The 18,927-nt window shown below is 35.1% G+C and overlaps 1 protein-coding gene across 1 annotated transcript in view; it reads right to left on the bottom strand.

Annotated features, from left to right (window-relative positions):
- LOC119597373 (procollagen C-endopeptidase enhancer 2-like) overlaps positions 1–18,927 on the bottom strand; it is a 48,084-nt gene that overhangs the window by 1,973 nt on the left and 27,184 nt on the right. Inside the window, exons 2-8 of the mRNA XM_037946931.1 lie at positions 6,239–6,283; positions 4,154–4,361; positions 2,929–3,059; positions 2,541–2,594; positions 2,136–2,183; positions 1,073–1,618; positions 683–887 (exon numbers count right to left, since the gene is read on the bottom strand). Coding sequence (XP_037802859.1) covers positions 683–887; positions 1,073–1,618; positions 2,136–2,183; positions 2,541–2,594; positions 2,929–3,059; positions 4,154–4,299 — 1,130 coding nt within the window. The 5' untranslated portion in view covers positions 4,300–4,361; positions 6,239–6,283. The remainder of the gene's footprint in view (positions 1–682; positions 888–1,072; positions 1,619–2,135; positions 2,184–2,540; positions 2,595–2,928; positions 3,060–4,153; positions 4,362–6,238; positions 6,284–18,927) is intronic.

Below are 18,927 nucleotides of genomic sequence, written 5' to 3'. Positions count from 1 at the left end.
AAAGGACAAACAAAAGGAAGAGAGGAGTGAAAGGCAAAGCAAAATGAAAGAAAGGAAATCGGACCAAAAGTGAAAAAAGGAAAAGAAGGAAGGAAATGAAAACAAACAAAAAAAGAGACAAAAATCAAAACAAAAAAGAAAAAAAAAATCAAAAATTAAAAAGACGAAATAAATCTAAACAAAATTAAAGAGGGAAAAACACAGCAAAAAAAGATAAAGATGGGAAGACAAAGTAAAAAAAAAAAGGAAAAAAAAAAAAAAAAAAAAAAGAATAAACTAAAAACATAAAGATAAAATAAAAAAGAACATTGAAAAAAAAAACAAGAAAATAAAACCCAAAATGAAAATCAAAGCAAATTGAATAAGGAAAGGAAGACAGAAAACCAAATGCAAAAAAAAAAAAAAAAAATCGAATCAACAAGAACATTGAAAGAATAAGGGAAAAAATTACAGCAAATTGAATAAAAAAAAAAAAGAATTGATAAATAAAAAAAGACAGAAAACCAAAGGCAAATTAAATCGAATCAACAGAAAGAACACTGCAAGAATAGAGAATAAATCAAAGCAAAAAGAGGAGAAAACAGAAGAGGAAGCAGAAGATACAGAAGAAGCAGAAGGAGAAGCTGCAGAAGCAGAAGAAGAAGCAGAAGGAGAAGAAGCAGAAGAAAGGCTAGGGACCAACCCGCCCAGAGGCCGCCAGGGCGCCGCCGCGTCGAGCAGCTCGACGTAATCGCAGCTGCAGGAGCTACAAGACTCGACGTCGAAGGCGAGGAAATCGAACAGGATGGTCGAGTCGTCCGGCGCCACGACCTCCCACTCGCACGAGAGGTCGTCGGGGTACGAGGAGGCCGAGGAGGCGCCCAGGGTGCCTGAGGGCGCCGTCAGGACTGCGGGGGGGGGGGGGGTTGCGTTCAGTGAAATGACGGAGAAATGACAAAGGTAGGATAATGAGCACGATAAACGTAGGGAATGTATCCAATAAACATAAATGTCCTGATGTTGATCCTAAAAAGAATAAGTAAGTAAGAAAATGTTATCAGTGAAGAAAAACTTAAAAAAAAGGGATTCTCACCGCTGTGGGCGGCGCAGACGGGGGTGGGCGTGGTCGTGTCCATCCAGGTTCCCGTCGAGTACCCTGAAGGGAGGACATCCGGCCAAGACACCCGTGGAATTGAAGACGACGTTTGAGGGAATGGCGTGTCTGGAAAAGTCATCCATTCACCCGGAGTGGTCGATCCAACTGTAGTGGTCGTTTCATCCGGAGTGGTCGTTTCATCCGGAGTGGTCGTGTCCATCCAGGTTCCCGTCGAGTACCCTGAAGGGAGGACATCCGGCCAATAAGTCGTTCGAGCAGAGGACGACTTTTGAGGGGAGGAAGTTTCTGGAAGAGTCATCCATTCATCCGGAGTGGTCGATCCAACTGTAGTGGTCGTTTCATCCGGAGTGGTCGTGTCCATCCAGGTTCCCGTCGAGTACCCTGAAGGGAGGACATCCGGCCAATAAGTCGTTCGGGCTGAGGACGACTTTTGAGGGGAGGAAGTTTCTGGAAGAGTCATCCATTCACCCGGAGTGGTCGATTCACCCGGAGTGGTCGATTCACCCGGAGTTGTCGATTCGCCTGGAGAAGAGTGCTTGTTGCAGTGGCTGTTGTGTTTTGTTTTCCGGTTTAAGAATTCGTTTTTACTCTCTTTTTCTCGGTCTCTTTTCCTTTCGTTCTCGCTTTTCTTTCATTTTTCTTTTTTTTTCTCTTCTCATTTGATTCTCTATTCTTTCGCTCCTTCTCCCTCTCCCCCACCCCCTTTTCCACTTTCTCTCCCACTTTTTCTCCTTCTCCCCCTCCCCCTACCTCCTCTCTCTCCCTCTCCCTCTTTCCCTCCCTCTTTCTTCCTCTTCCCTTCTCTCTCCCTCTCCCTCTCCCTCTCCCTCTCCCTCTCCCTCTCCCTCTCCCTCCCCCTCCTCCCTCCCCCTCCCTCTCTTCCATTTTCCCTCTTCTATTTCAGTTTTAACCCGAGGAAATTTATATTAAAAAAAAAATAAATAAATAAAAATAAATCATAATAAAAAAAATCATATTAAAAAAAAAAATCTCAGTAGACTTCTTTCTATTTTGAAAAAAATAAAAATAAAAAAATTACCTTTGCTCATATAGTCATCAGTTGTGGATGAAGGCCGTCTGCCTGTGTCTGGCCGGAGAGGTATAAAGCTATTTATTTATTTACTTTTTGAGATATGTACATTTTTTTTAAATTTATATATTTTTAATTTATAATTTTATGATGGTTATTAAGATTTATGATGATGATGATGATGGTGGTGGTGGTGGTGGTGATGGTGATGGTGGTGGTGATGGTGGTGGTGATGACGATGATGATGGTAATGATGACAGACCATCATTACTATGATCTTACTGAGATTATGACAAAAATGTGAATGATGATGACATTTCATAAACTGATTTCCAATTTGAAGATACACACACAGGTATAAGGTAATATAGCAAGACGTTAGTTCTTGGCGTAAAAAAAAGGCTTTTAACTTACAATTCAATATAGAAGTTGTTTCTGGTGTTGTTGACGTGGTGCTTGTGATTAGATCTGGAATGTTATATATGTATGTATTTCTGTTATCAGTATTACCAAAACCAGTTATTATGTAATTATAGCACTATTATCATGCTTAACATTGTCAGTCAGATGGACACTGTTACCTGTTCTTAATTCATTCTTGCTAATATTATCATTATATATGATAAGTTATTGATTTATTTATTCATCTATCTACTAATCTATCTATCTACCTATTCATTTATTCATGGCGTATTCATCAATTAATCCATTTTGCACATACTACGCTTCTTTTGTGTCATGCAAAAGATGAGACATTTTGCTTAACCTTTTGAACGCTAACTGATTTAACCGACGACCTTACCGACGTAGAGGCTGGCGAAGTGGAGGACGAAGCCGCGGCCAACGACGGAGGAATCGGAACGGAACCTGACTACGACCTGGTTGCTGACGGAGTAGATGTCGTCTGGGACTTCGCTGCCGCACAGACGACCCCTGGAGAATGCAGGTGCTGCGTGATAGTGCCCCGTTTGATAAAAAGTGCACGCGTTTGAGAGACAGTGACGCGTCTGAGAGATAGTGGCGCGTTTGAGAGATAATGCCGCGTTTGATAAAAAGTGCACGCGTTTGAGAGATAATGCCGCGTTTGATAAAAAGTGCACGCGTTTGAGAGATAATGCCGCGTTTGATAAAAAATGCACGCGTTTGAGAGACAGTGAACGCGTCTGAGAGATAGTGCCCTGTTTGAGAGATAGTGGCGCGTTTAATAAAAAGTGCCCGTTTGATAGGATGTCCCGTTTGATAGATGGTGCCCCGTTTGATAGATGGAGATAGTGACGCGTTTGAGAGGCAATGACCCGTTTGAGATAATGCCCTGTTTGAGAGATAGTTCCCCGTTTGATAGTTCAGTTGAGGCAGGATTTATGCGAACACAAACACGAACACGGTAATATATATGTACAGATTGAATGAAACGAAACACAGTTGTTTATGTTGCGTGCTGTGTTTTATTTGGCAGGATTTGTGGGTTCATTTAGTCAGTCGTAAGCTGGTCTTACTTAACTCCCAAACCAAGCCAAGTTCGGTTTACCTCTGTATGACCAAATCTAGTCGTCTGGGGAACGAAGGATGCTAAGCCCAGAGCGTTTTCTGGCCTTTTATTGTGGGAAATAATGATCTATAATCTATGGTCGTCTTTGCAATTGGTAAATGTCATCAGGCAGTTATTAAAACTATTTAAAAAAAAGTTCTGAAGCCAGTTTAGACAACTCAATCCCGGTGAGTTGTATAATGTAACCAAACCGAAAGGCTGTGTGAACCGAGGTAGGTCTGGGTCCAGGGGCTGAGTCTAGCAGGTGGAATCAAGCTAATTGGATGGACGTTTGAGATGAGCGTTTAGACGGAACTGCCCCTTCACTCTCTATCTCTTCAGAGCAAAGTAAAATAACTTCTATGGACTCGAATAAAGAAGATAAGAAAGAATGAGAACAAGGGAAATAAAAGGTATGACACTCCAAAAAGAGAATCGAAGATGAGACAGAAAGAAAGAAAACCAAGTAAAAGAAAAAAAAAAAATACGTTATACTCACCCTCCGAGGTATTGTCCAGGTCTTGACGTGTCCTGGAGTTGAAGGTAATCAAAGATGCAATTTGTATCGTCCTCCAGATCGAAGCTCGTGAAGTGGAAGAAAATGATGGTTCCTTCCGGCGTCGTCAGAGTCCACTCGCAGTCCATGTTGTTATTGTAAGGCAAAGAGTCCGGAGTTGGACTGATGCTGCCGTAGTATAAATCCAATGCTGTCCAGTCAAAGAGAGGGTGGGACAATAGATTATTTTTCTCTCGTTTTCATTCGTTTTTTTTTCTCTTTATTGGTGTGTGTGCTTTTTTTCTTCTTCTTTTTTTGTATTATTGGATTTCTGGGTTCTTGTGATATGTCTTTCGAGTTTGAAGTTTTCACTAGTTATCTAGCTTTGGAAATATAAGACTCAAGGGAGGAGCTATCACTCTCTTGGTTCAACCTGCGTTGGGCCTACTGTAGAAAGTGCATACCTACAACTCGCGGCTTTCTTTCATTTTATTTATTCATTATTATTTTTTATCAAATGATCAACCTAATCGTTAAGTACTATTATGCAAGAGAAAATCTCTCGATGATTGTGTTTTGAAACGAGCTCTGAACATAAGAAATACAGCCAGTACGGGAAGACGAGCTACGTGAGCGACACTCAGCCACCCCTACCCTGATCAAAATACTCCCAAAGTCGGTTCCGACATCCAAGTGGACGTAGGGAACAAATCCATTGACAAATATGCGCATTAAGCCTCGGGACGATACGGTAGGGTGACCAGTTTTTTTCCTACCAGAACATCCTACAATGAAAAATGGTCTTGTAAGGAAACTATAGTGTACACACTGACGGATGGACACTCAATAACAAAGGGGTTAAGAACATCGCTGGCACCCAGTAGGATCCTTCATTTCCAAGGGACTGGTCCAAGATTCCTCCCAAAAGTGTGTCATAAGTGTGCAGCAGCATTTTAAGTAAGGAATGAAAGGGTAACTGGTTTACACTCCGGGCTGATTGTGCGAACACTCCCGGTGAAATGTGGCAAAGTGATCAGAAAGTTATTAATGTCATCTGTCGATTATCCTTTGCTGGTATTGTACGGGGTCACAAAAATTGAGTGCCAATAATAAAAAGACGGCCGAAAAAGAAGGTCAGTCATAAAAGTACGGCCAAAAAAGAGGACCAGTGATATGAGGACGGCCAAAAAAGAGGGCCAGTGATATGAGGACGGCCAAAAAAGAGAGCCAGTGAGAAAAGGACGGCCAAAAAAGAGAGCCAATAATAAAAAGACGGCCAAAAACGAGGCCCAATAATAAAAGGACGGCCAAAAAAGAGGGCCATTAATAGAACAGCGTCCAAAAAAGGCCAATGATGGCAGGACGAACTTTCAGTAAGCAAATAATGGACGGTTGGCCAATAACAGTTGGCCAAAAATGAGACACTGCAGAAGACTCTAGAGGAATTCCTGCATGCAATTGGCTACTGTTATCTAATAAAAAAAAAAAAAAAAGTATATTTAAAAAAAACACTCCCTTGTAGTTGTAAATAACTGCCATATAAGGCATTTAGCATTTTTTAAAATGAAAAACGGCAGATCCATCACAATTTCCTTTCAAACACCAGGCCATCAAAGGCATATCCCCCCCCCCCACCTCCCCAATCAAAACATCCACACTGAAAATTGCACGATGTTAGTTGGAGATTTTACCTGATAATCAAAGCTACGTATGGAAAGTGAAACCTCGGGACTTTGTGAACTGAGAGAATCCTGATAAACTGAAAAGTATTGTTACTGGAGACATGAGTGTTCTTGTTTTCATAATTAAGGAGCTTTGTCAAGAATGTGCGTTAGTGAAAATGATGATAATGATAATGATAAAAATTGTTATAACAGTGTAATAATGTTAATAATTATTATCATTATAAACATAATTACAATTATAAATATAATAGCAATAATAATAATAATAATAACAATAATAATAACAATAATAATAGTTAGATAAATGAATAAACAAATAAAAACATAAATGGATAAAACTAAAAAAACGCGAAGCAATATGACCACCTGACTAAGAATTCTGAAACACTTCGTCAGTCCTTACCAAGGGATCCGCTACAGAAGCTGGAGACAGCGGGAGTTGTCGTTTCTGTAGCGAGGATATAATGGAGAAAAGTAATAGAGAAAGTAATAGAGGAAATATAGTAATATAGTAAGTAATAATATAATATAATAATAATATAATAAGTAATATAGGAAAGTAATGGAGATAATTTAGCCTTTTTGGTGTGTGTGAATTAGGTTGAAGCAAGTCGTGAAAGCATGCGATGAATTCACGATGAGTAGATAGATGAATAGATAGGTAGACATACAGATAGATAAATATGGGTGAGTAAAAAGATAGACATACAGATAGATAAATATGGGTGAGTAAAAAGATAGACATACAGATAGATAAATATGGGTGAGTAAAAAGATAGACATACAGATAGATTGTTGGATAAATATAGATAAGAACACAATATAAAGAACTCTAACCATGAACTAGATATACATTCTTCATTTTCCTGTTTTCCCTTTTATCAGCCTTTTATCATTCCTTCCCTTCGTACATTTTCTTATTACTCTTTCATTCAACTTTATCTAAACACTTCTACTTTCGAAACAAAACTCACTGCTTCTCTACCATTCCGAAAGGCAGATGAAATCATGATCCTTTAAAATACGAATTTGTAGGAAAGAAATTTCATAATCCACTAAAAGGTAAAAAAAAAAAAAAAAAAAAAAAATAATTATAATCCATTTAAAAGTAAACATTTGAAAGAAAAATCTAATCCACTAAAATATAAACATTTAAAAGATTTTTTTAAACCACTAAAGGTAAAATCTGAAGAAAATCGATCATAACCATGAGAAGTAAACATTTGAAAGAAAAAAAATCATAATCCATTTAAAAGTAAAATTTAAAGAAAAAAATCGTAATCTACTAAGACGAACATTGAAGAAGTAAATTCATAATCACTAAAAAGTAAACATTTAGGAAGAAAAAAATCATAATCCACTAAAAAGTAACATTAAGGAAGGAAAATCATCCAAAAGTAAACATTGGAGAAAAAATCTAACCCAAAAGTAAAAATTTAAGAAAAAAAAATCAAATTCACTAAGGTAAAGAAATCTCACGACGGAATAGAGAGCGCTGAGACGAGGAAGGCGGCCAACGATGGAGAGTGGAACCTGACCCCGACTGGTTGCGAACGCTGAATGGTTCCTGCAGGTCGACACATGCTTGAATTTTTCTATTTATTTTTTAGCTTTTTTCTATATTTTGTTTTATATTTTTTGTTTTTTGTTTTTTTACGCTTCGTTCGTTCGTTTTCTTTTTTCGTTAGCTCAATTTTTTAAAAAATATTTTATATGTGATTTTTTGTTTTTTTGTTTCGTTTTTTGTTTTTTTTATGTGTCGTTCGTCTTATATTTTATTTTGGCTTAATCTTATGCCCTCCAGAAAAATACTTCAATACTTGTAGTTATTCGATAAACGCTCATCAAATATCGCTGTCTCACCTCTTCAAGTCTACGCGAACATTCCTTTTACGAACTAATGGAAAGACTGAACCTACAGGTCACTAGATAAAAAAAAAAAAATACAGGTCACTAGCTCCAGAAAACCCAAAACCTACAGGTCACTAATTCCGGAAATCCCAAAAACCACAGGTCAATAGATTAAAAAAAAGATACAGGTCACTAGATCCAGAAAACCCAAAAACCTACAGGTCACCAACCCGGCCAACCCGCGACCTACCTTCCAAGAGAGAGACCCGTCACCAGGTCCTCCACCTCCAGGTAATCGAAGCTGCAGTCCGGGTCATCCTCCAGATCGAAGGAGAAGAAATCGAGGACGACCTTGGTGCCTTCGGGAGTCGTTATCCGCCACTCGCAGTCCATATTATTCTCGTAGGAGGCGTTGACGGGGACGGGGGTGATGAAGCCGCTGTCACCGTTCAGGTCTGTTCGAACAAAGGTTCAAGGTTCGAACACCGATTCATTATTCGGATATATATATATATATATATATATATATATATATATATATAGATAGATAGATAGATAGATAGATAGATAGATAGATATACGTTTTTCGGATAAAGAAAAATTATTCGAATGAAGAAAAATTATTAGAACTGAGAGGAATTATTCGGAAGAAGAGAAACGATTCAAATCAAAGACTGATTATTCGAACAAAGTTGAATTTATTCGAACCGGAGAAATTATTCGAACAGACTGATTATTCGAGGAGAAATTATTCGAACAGATATGAATTAACAGAACTAAATATAATTAACTGAACAAAGATCTCATCATTCTAACACACAAAAATTACTCAGACAAAGATAAGTTACTCGAACAAAGATAAATCATTCTAAAATGGATAAAGGTATTCGAAACAACCTGATTTATTCGGACAATGATTAGTTATTCGAACAAAGATGTATTATCTATCAGTCGCCGAGATGGAAGTTGGGTTAAATATCAAGATAAGGCGGACTTTATTCATTTAGTTAGTTATTATTATTTTTTGTTGTTGTGTATGGATGGTCAATGAGATTTTATTCATTTATTTACCAAATTAGTAAATAAACAAATAATGAGATGCAATCTACATTTCCTTTGTCCTTTATATCACATCCCGCTTTATATAGTAAATAAGAGTAAGCAAATGAATATATTTATAAAAAAAAAAAATAAAAAATAAATAAAAAAAAAACCCCAAAAAAATAAATTATTTCCTTTAAAAAATTCCTCCCCTTGGGAAATTTTAAAAAAACCCTTTTTCACCTTTTTTGGGGGAGGATTTTTGAAGGGGGGGTTTGCCCGGTTTGCCTTGAATAAAAATTAGAAAATTTTCAATTCAAAAAAACAATTCGGGGGGTTTTTACTTTTTTTTTTTAAAATTTTTTTATAAAAATTTTTTAAAAATTATATTAAAAAAATTATTTTTTAAAATAATTTTTTTTTTTTAATAAAATTTATTATTTATTATATTTATTATTTTGTTTTATATTTTATTATATTTTTTAAATTATAAAATATTTTTTTAATTTTTTTTTTATATAATTTTTTATAAAATTTTTTAAAAATATATTTTATAAAAAAAAAAAAAATAATAAATTTAAAAAAAAAAAAAAAATAAAAAAATTTTTTAATAAAATTTTTAAAATACATAATTAATTTTTTTTTAAACGCAAAAGGGAAAAAAAGAAAAAAAAAAAAAATTTCCCCGGGGGGGGTAAATAAGTAAAATGTTACCAAAGGGGAAGGTTTTCGGGGGGGGGGGGACAATCAGTGGAATGAAGCCTTTCCCAAAATTTTAAAGGGGAAAAATTAAAGTTAATTTTTTTTTTAAAAAAAAAAATATTTTAAAATTTTAAAAAAATTTTTAAATTAAAAAAATTTAATATATTTTTCTTTTATTGTTATATTCCTTAAATTTTAACTTTTATTAAAAAATTATTTTGGGTTTTAAAAGGGTTTTTCTTGGAAACCAGCCAAAGGGCAAGGGGAAAAAGGCCCCCCCAAAAACCTACCCCGGGACTGGGGGGAGGGCCTAGTAGGGAATCGTAGCGAACCCAAACCCCCCAGGCGAAATCAAAAAAAAACCCCCGCTTTTTCCCGAGGTCACCCCCCCGACCAGTTTCCACCCCCTTGGGGCGGTCTGTGTAGGGGGAAAAAAAAGGGGGGGGGCCCCCAACCAACTTTTGGAAATTTTTGTCAAAGCGTTTTTTTTTTGAGGTGTAAACTCTGATGGATTTTATGTTTTTTTTAATTTTTGAGTTTTTTTTCCTTTTCCACAAGGGGGGGGTGGGTTGGGGTCGGTAGGGGGAAAGGGGGGGCGGGGGAATTCCCGGGGGGAAAACCCCGGCCAAAAACGGAGAATCGAGGAACCCCCCCCTTTGTAGGAGAAAACGTTTTCCGGATTTCGCCCCAAAAACCACCCTTGGGAAAAACCAAAAAAGTTGTTAGCTTTTCCAGCTCCCCTACCAAAAAAGGGGAAAATTTTTTCCCCCCCCTTCCCCCCCCCCGGGCCTTTTGGGCTTTTAACTTTTTTTTTAAAAAACTAACCATTTAAAACCCTTTCCCAAAAATTACGTATTTCATGGCAAAGTAAAGGAAAAAAGGAAAAAATAAAAACAGGTTAATTAAACCCCGCTTCCCAAAAAAAACCCCCCACCCGGGAAAAACCCGGGATCAAAAAGGGCCCCCCGGGTGAAGGAGAGTGCGGGTCCTGGGGCGACTCTAAAGGGAAAAGGGGGGGTTCCCCATTCACCCTACTGATTTTTTTCTTACCCTCCAACCCCTTTTCCCCGGCGGTTGTTCTCTTCATAATATTAGTTATCAAGGCTTTAGGAGACCGAAAAAATTACAGTAATTTTTTTGAAAAAAGGTGAAGATGCCCAAACGTTTTTTTATAAAAAAAGGATCTTTAAACCCACGGAATTAAAAATTTTTTTTTACCTAGTTCCAGAATGGAGGCTTGGCGGGTGGAGGTCAAGTAAAGGGGAAGGGGCCCAAGAGTGGGGCGGGGAACCACCCAATTTGCTGAGGGTTTTTGGGTCGGATTGCCGCGAGGCCACGGGGGCAAATTTAAAGGGGGAAAAAAACAGGCCTCCGGGATTCGACCAGCATGTTTTGGGGAAAAAATTTTTTTTGGGATCAAATTTTTCCGGCCTAATCTTTTGAAAAAATTTTAACCCAATAATGTTTTTTGATGTTTTTTTTAAATTGGGTTTTGGGGAAAAAACCCTTCAATTGAGGGGAGGAAACAAAGGGGGAAAAAGGGGAACCCGTTTGGGAGGAGATGTGAAAAATGAATTCGGCTTTTTTAAAAAGGGGAAAAAATTAAAAAAAACCAAAACCCATTCCCTCAAGTTTTTAAAAACCGGGGGGGGGAAATTAAAAGGACAAACTGTTCGGGTTAAATTTATAAATCTTAAAATTTTTTTGGTACAAAACTGTTTCTTCAAATAAAAATAAGGGGAAAAACCTGAAATTAACACCCTTTTAAACCCCCCCCCCCCCCCCAAAACCCGGGCTGGTTTTAAAATTTTAAAGAAAACCAAACCACCGGAAACAAAAAAAATCGAAAAAAAAATTTTTTTGGGGTACAGAAAAAAAAGGGGCCCAAACGTCTTAAAATTCCAAGATCCACCCAACTATTTTTAAAAAAAAACGAAGGTCCTCCAATAAAATCGAAAAACCTTTGAATTTCTCCATGGCCTTTAAAACCCCGGGGTCCCGGGGGTCCCCCCCCCTTTTTGTTTTCACGGGGCGGAAAGTAAAAGCTGTTCCCCCGGAGAAAGGTTTTTTAGTTCGGGGCCCCCCCGGGCTTTAACGGCTTGTTTTTATTTCCAGTTTTAAAAAATTTGTGGTTTCTAAAGTAGGAGAATGGAAAAAAGACCCCTCTCACCTTTTTTTTTCTTCCTTGTTCCTCGAGTGGGGGGGGGGGGGCGAAAAGCCGGGGGGGGGAAAACCGGGCCCTGAGGAAAGGGGGGATTACAGCCTTTTTTCCGGATTGGGCCTGGATTTTTCCGACAAGATTTGGGCCCGTAAATGGTTGAAAAAAAACCGTTAAAAAACCCCCAAAAAACAACTCCAAAAGTAAAAGAACGGGTGGGGGGGGGGGTGGGAGGGCTTTTGGGTGGGGGCGGGGTTGGGGGGTTGGGGGTGTTTGGGGGGGTTTTTTTTTGGGGGTGTGTGTGGGTTGGGTTTTGGGTTTTTTTTTTTTTTTTCTTTCTTTTTTTTTCTTTCTTTGATTTTGGCTCAAAAAAAAACCCCCACCCGAAAAAAAAGGGCCCCGAGGTTTGGAAAATGGTCCCCTTGGGGGTTTGGGGTGGTTTTTGGTGCCGGTTTTGGGTTTGTTTTTGGTCCATTTTTCTTCTTTTTTTTTTTCTTTGGTGCCCCAAAACCCCCCCCTTTTAGAAAGGGGGTTTTTTTTAATTTTCAAGGCGGGGGGGGGTTTTTTTTTTGGGGGGGGTTTCGAGAAATTACAAAATTTCGGGGTGCCCCCTTTTTTTTTTGTTTTAGGGCTTTTTGGGGAATTTTTTTGTTGCTTTTTTTGGACGTAAAATTTTTTAAAATTTTCTGGGGTTAATTTTTTTTATTTATAATTTTGGGAAACTTTTTTTTTTTTTTTTATTAAAAATTATTAAAATTTTTTTTTTATTTTTTTTTTTTTTTTTCCCGGGGGGTGGGGTTATTTTTAAAAAAATTTTTAAAAATTTGGGGTTTTTTATTTTAGTTTTTTTTCCTTGGGGGGAAAATTAAAAAACTTAAATTTTGGGTTTTCCTAGATGCCCATTGGGGGGGGGGGGGGGGGATTGGGGGGGGGGGGGGGAAAATGGGGGGGGGCTGTCGGTTTTAAAAAAAAAAAATAATTTTTAAAGGAAAAATTTAAAAAAAAAATTTTAAAAAATTTTTTAAAACTCTTTCGTGGTTTTTTTTAAATAAGAAATTTTTATTTTGGCCCTTTTTTTTTTTTGGGGGGTTTTTGGGGGGTGGGGGGGGGGGGGGGGGTTTTTTTGGGGGGGGGGGGGGGGGTGGGTTTTAAGGGGTTTTTTGTTTTTTATTTTTTTTTTGTTTTTTTTTTTGCTTTTTTTTTATTATTTTGGGTTTTTTGTTTTTTCGTTTAAAAATCCCCTTTTTGTATTTTTTAAAAATTCCCCCCCGGCCCCTGTGTGTTGTACGTTTGGCAAAAAGAGTTACGGGAAGGGGGGAAAAACTAGGGGTGTGTGCGTGTTTGGGGGGGGGAAATCTGTAATTTCGATTTGGGGGGGGAAGGGGGGGGGAAAAAAAATTGGGGGGGGGGGGGGGAAAAAAAAAAAAGGGGGGGAAAAAAAAAAGGGGGGGGGGGGAAAAGGGAGGGGGGGGGAAAAAAAGGGGGGGGGAGGGGGGGGAAAGGGGAGGGGAGGGGAGGGGGGGGGGGGGGGGGGGGGGGAGAGGGAGGGAGGGGGGGGGGGAGGGGGGAGGGGAAAGGGGGGGAAAAGGGGGGGGGGGAGGGAAAAAAAAAAAAGGAAAAAAAAAAAAAAAAAAAAAAAAAAAAAAAAAAGAAAAAAGGAAAGAGAAAAAGTAAGAGAAAAAATTAAAAAATGAAATTTTAAAGGAAAAAAAAACAAAAATAAAAAAAAAAAAAAAAAAAAGAAAAAAAAAAAACAAATAAAAAAATTAACAAAAAAAAAAACAAAAAGCAAAAACAAAAAAAACAAAACAAAAAAAAAACAAAAAACCAAAAAAAAAATTTTTACTAATTAAAAACAACCAACCCAAAAAAAAAAAAAAAATCCAACTTTTTTCCTTTAACTCACCCCCCACCCGAACAAAAACCCCCCCAAACCCAAAACCACCACCCCCCAACCCCCCCCCCAAAACCCAACCCCCAAAAAAAAAAAAAACCACAAAAAAACAAACCCCCAAAACCCCAAAAAAAAACCCAAAAAAAAAAAAACCCCCTAAAAAAAACCACCACACCCCAAAACCAAAACACCAATCACACCACAAAAAAAAAAAAAAAAAATCTCCCTTTTCCCCCCTCTTCCCCCTCAATCAAAAAAAAAACCCCTATCTTCATTTTTGATACCCCAAACCGGAAAAAAGGGGAAAACCTCTTTCCCCACCCATCATTTTTCTATTTCCTCTCCCCATCTAATCCCCCGTATTATTTATTCTGGAGTTTTTTGGGGGGGTTTTTAAAATATATAATTTTTAAAAATTATTAAAAATGATAAATTAAAATTTAAAAAAAATAATTAATATAAAAAATATAAAAAATAAAAATAATAATATAAAAAATAAAAATTTAAAATATAATAATAAAATAAATTAAAAAAAAATTTAAAATAATTTAAAAAACTTTTAAAAAAAGAAAAAAAAATATAATAAATAAAAAAGTTTTAAAATTAAAAAAAAAAAAAATTTCCCAAATTAAACACAAATTTTCCTTTTTGGTTGGGGGGTGGTGTTTTTTGTGGGGGGGTATTATTATTATTGTTTAAACAATTATTTTATTTTAAAAAAAAAAATTTTATACAAAAAAATATATAATCTTTTTTTTTTTTTTTTTTTTTTTTTTGTATTAAATATTTAAAAAATAAAAAAAAAAAAAATTTTTAAAAAATTTTAAAAATTTTAAAAAAATTTTAAAATTTATACCCAACACATCACAAACCAACCCCAAATTTCAAAATTATTATTATTACTTTTATTTCTTTCCTTTATCAAATTTTTTTTAATCCTGTAATAAAAAAGAAAAATTTTTAAAAAAAGGAAAGGGGAAAAAGGGAAAAAAAAAGGGAGAAAAAAATAAAAAAAGAAAAAGGGAAGAGAGGAAAAAGAAAGAGGGAAAGGAGGGAAAAAGAAAAAAGAAAAAAAAAAAAAAAAGAAAAAAAAAACCCCATTAAAAAAAAAACCCCTTCCAAAAAATAAAAAAAATTTTTTTTTTTATAAAAAAAGAAATTAAAAAAAATTTTTTTTAAAAAAACAAAAAGGGGTTTTGAAAAAAAAAAGGATTTTTTTTTTTTTTTTCGGGGGCGAAGGAAAGAAAAGGAAAAAAAAAAAAAGGAAAAAAAAAAAAGGAAAAAAGAAAAAAAAAAACCAAAAAAAGGTTTGGGGGGGGAAAATTGTTAATAAAAAAAAAGGTTTTTAAAAAAAAAAAAAAAAAAAAACAAAAAAGGGGGAAAGACAAAAAAGAAAGAGAAAATAAAGGAAAAAAAGAGAGAAAAAGGGGGAAAAAAAAAAAAGGGGAAAAAGGGGAAGTAAAAGGAAAAAGAACATTATTTTTTGGGGGGAAAAAAGGAAAAAAAGGAGAAAAAGTTTAAAAAAAGAAAAACAAAAAAACAACCCCCTCCCCCGGAAAAATTTTTTAAAAAAAAGCAACAAAAAAATCAAAAAGGAAAAGGGGGGAAAAAGGAAAAAAGGGAAAAGAAAGAAAAAGAAAAAAAAAAAAAAAAACCCCTTAAAAAAAAAAGAAAGAAAAAATATCCGACAATAGAGGGACAAATTGGGTTTCCCCGAAACCCTTTGCCCAACCCCGGGAAATTTCCCACCCCCTTGAAACCCCCCCCGGGGCCCCCGCCCTGAAGCCAAAAAAAACCCCCCTAACCAAACCTTGTCTGGGGGCACCTTTTTCGGCCCGCCAAGTTTAACGGGGGGGTTTGACAAAATTAAAAAAAATGGGGGAAAAAGTTTAAAAAATAAAAAATATAAAAATTAAAGGAAAAAAGGGGAAAAAAAAAAAAAAAAAAAAAATTTAATTTTAAAAATTATTTTTACCGGGGAAAAGCAAAATTAAAATAAATTGGGGGAAATAAAAACCTAAAAAAAATTTAATCTTTAATTATTAAAAAATAAATTTAAAAAAAAAAAAAAACTAATATTTTTTTAAATTAATTTTTTTAAAAGAAAAAAAATAAATTTAAAAAAAAAAAAATAAAAAAAAAAAAACAAATTATAAAAAAATAAAAAATATTGGATAAAACGAATCACAAAAAAAAAAAAAAAAATTTTACGATTAAACAATACAAAAAAAAAAAAAAAAAAAAAAAAAAAAATAATAAAAATAAAATTAAAAAAATTATAAAATATAAAATTTTTAAGGGATCCCCAAAAGGGAAAAAAAAAAATATTAAAATTAAAAGAATAAAAAAAAAAAAAAAAAAATTAAAAATAACGATTAAAAAAAAAAAAAAAAAAAAAAAAAAAAAAAAAAAAAAAAAAAAAAAAAAAATTTTTAAAAATTTTTTAAAAAATTTTTTAAAAATTTTTTTAAAAAAAATAAAAAAACGCAAAAAAAAACCCCCCAACCAAAACGTCGGTGAACCCCCCCCCCCGGGGGGTTGGGGCAAAAAGGGGTGGGGAGGGGGCCGGTGAGGGAAAAATCGGGGATGAGGGAAGGGGTTTGAAGGGGGATTTTAAGGGGGTTTTTGGGGGAAAAAGGGGGGGGGGAAAAAATTTTTTGGGGGGGGGGGGTTTTTTGAAAAGTGTTTTGAAGGGAATTTGGGAGATTTTTTGAAAATTTTTTTTTAAAAGGAAATTTTTAAGGGGGGTTTTTTAAAAAAATTTTTAAGGGTGAATTTAAAATGATTTTTTTTTGTTTTTTTTTTTTTTTTTTGGGGGGGAAGGGGAAATTTTAAGGGGAAAAGTCGAAAACATGGGGAGGACTTAGCTTTGTTGTTTTAGTAGAAATCTAATGGGGGAAAAAAATTTGTGGTGAACGGGTTGGGGGAAAAACCAAAGGTTGAGGGAAGGGGGTTTTAAAATTTTAGTTTAAAATCGAAAAAATTCTTTTAGGTTTTTAAGGTGAGGGGGGGAATAGGAAATTTTAAAAGGAATTTAAAAAATTTTTTGGGAAAAGTTTTTTTAATGTTTTTGGTTTTTAAAAATAAGGGGAGATATGAAAAAAAGGAAAATTTTTTTTGGAAAGCGAAAAAATTTTTTAAAAAGGGAAAATTTAAATTTTAACAATTAAAAGGGGGAAAAAAAAAAATAATAAACGAACATCATAAAAAAAAAAAAAAAAAAAAAATTTTAAAGGGCGAAAAAACAAAAAACAAAAAAAAAAAAAGGGAAAATTTAAAAAAAAAAAAAAAAACCAAAAATTAAAAAAAAAAAAAAAAAAATTTTAAAAGAAAGGAAGTTTAATAAGTTTTAAAAAAAAAAATTAAAAAAAATTTGATAAATTAAAAAAGAAGAAAAGATAATAAGAGGAATAGTTAAAAAGAGATGATATAGAAAAAATTTAAAAAAAAAGGGAAAAAAAAAAAAATTAAAAAAAAAAGAAAAAAAAAAAGAAAAAAAAAAAAAAGGGGGAAAAAAAAATTTGGGGAAAAGAAAAAAAGGGAAGAAAATTAAAAAACGGGAAAAAAAAAAAAAAAAAAAAAATTTTTTTTTTAAAGGGGGGAAAAAAAGGGGGGCCTTTGAAACCCCCCGGGGAAAGGGCGGGGGGCCCCCAAAAAAAGGGGGAAAAGAAAAAATTTAAAGGGGGAAGGGGGGGAAGGGGGTTTTGAGGGGAAAAGGGGGTTTTGGGAAAAGAAAAAAAAAAGAAACCAAAAGGGGAGGGAAAAAGGAAACCCGGGGGGAAAAAAGTTTTTTTTTTTTTTTTTTTTTTTTCCCCCAAAAGGTTTTTAGGAGAAAAAAAGGGGGGGAGAGAGAGGGGAGGGAGAGGGGGGGGGAAAAAGGGGGGGGGGGGGGGGGGAGAAGGAAAGGGGAAAGGGGGGGAAGGGAAGAGGGGGGGGAGGAGAGGGAGGGGGGGAGGAAAAGGGGGAAAGGGGGGGGAAGGAGGAGGGGGGGGGGGGGAAAATAAAGGGAAAGAAAAAATCGAAAGGACGAAGGAGAAAAAAAACAAAAAGGAGAACAGGGAGAAAGGGGGGGAAAAAGGGGGAAAAAAGGGAAACAAGGAAATGGGATAAAGGGGGAAAGAGAAAAAAAAAGGAATGAGACAAAAAAGAGGAAAGAGAGAGCAAAAGGAAAAAATAGAGAACAGGAAAAAGAGAAAGACAAGATGGGGGAAAAGAAAAGAGAAAGAAAAAAGAAGCAAAGAAGGAGAAAGGAAAAGACTACGAAAAGAAAAAAATTTGAATAAGAAAGGGGGGGTAGGGGAAAAAAAGAGGGGAACCGGGAAAAAAGAAAAACGGAAAAAGCGAGAAGAGACGAGAGAAAAAAAAGAGTTGGGGGAAAACGATGAAAAAAAAAGAGAGAAAAAGAAGAGAGGAAAAGAGGAAAAACGAAAACATTTGGGGAAAGAAAAAAAAAGAAAAAAAGGGAAAAACAAAAAATTTTAAAAAACAACAAAAACCCCCTTTATGATTAAAGTATAAAATTAACCCCAAATTTTGGGAATAAAAATATTAATATGATCCAAGGGCCAATTAGGTAATAAAAGTTTTATACCCTTAATTATTCATTCATAAGAAAAAGATAGGGGATGTGATAGTGGAAACATGTTTAGATAGCAATGAATGTGTTTTATATTTTTTTAAAGATCAATGGGGGCAGACAAAGATAGATCGGGTAATGAAATGAAAAATAAATATATAATGAAAAAAATAAAAATATAAAAACGAAATATATAATAAAAATATAATGATAATGATATAATTAACTATAAAAATATAATGATACTTTTCTCCTTTTAGTCTAAAAACACTAAAAAAATTGCCAGTCAAAAAAAAATCCTTTTTGTTAAAACGTGAAAAAAAAAGTCCTTTGGGGAAAAAAAGGGCAAAAGTGGGTATTAGTCCAAAAAAAAAAAGAAACGAAAGGGAAAAAAAAAAAAAAAAGAAAGAAAAAAAAGAAAAAAAAATTGGATGGGAAAAAAAAAGAAAAAAAAAATGGAAAAATTAAATTTATCATAATTAGGGGGGGTGCTTTCTTTCCCGGAAAATTTTTCCCCTTTTATTCTCTGACGTCCTCAGATGACCCCCCTCCCTCCCCCCCTTCTTTACCCCCCTATCATTCCAAAAAAAAGTTTTAACTCTCAAACTTCAATTTCCCTTTACTTACTTCGTTTATGGACATCATTCAAACCCTTTTTAAGTTTGCGCAAAAATTAAATTTTAAATCCTGTGAATGGAAGCAAGCACGTAATGAAATTTCCCTGGGAAGCGACTTGTTTTAGAAACGCATAGAAATTAGATTTATTGCGCATTTTTGTGGGTGCCGTGAGTGTTTACGGGTCTGATTCCCTGTGGGAGGGTTTATGGCGAAAAGATTCGATGCCTTGTGGCACCATAGTTTGTGTGGGTG

Source organism: Penaeus monodon, chromosome 39, assembly GCF_015228065.2.
Source record: "Penaeus monodon isolate SGIC_2016 chromosome 39, NSTDA_Pmon_1, whole genome shotgun sequence".
NCBI lineage: Eukaryota > Metazoa > Arthropoda > Malacostraca > Decapoda > Penaeidae > Penaeus > Penaeus monodon.
Note: the sequence above shows the minus strand (reverse complement) of the source record. Positions and strands in the feature narration are given on the sequence as shown.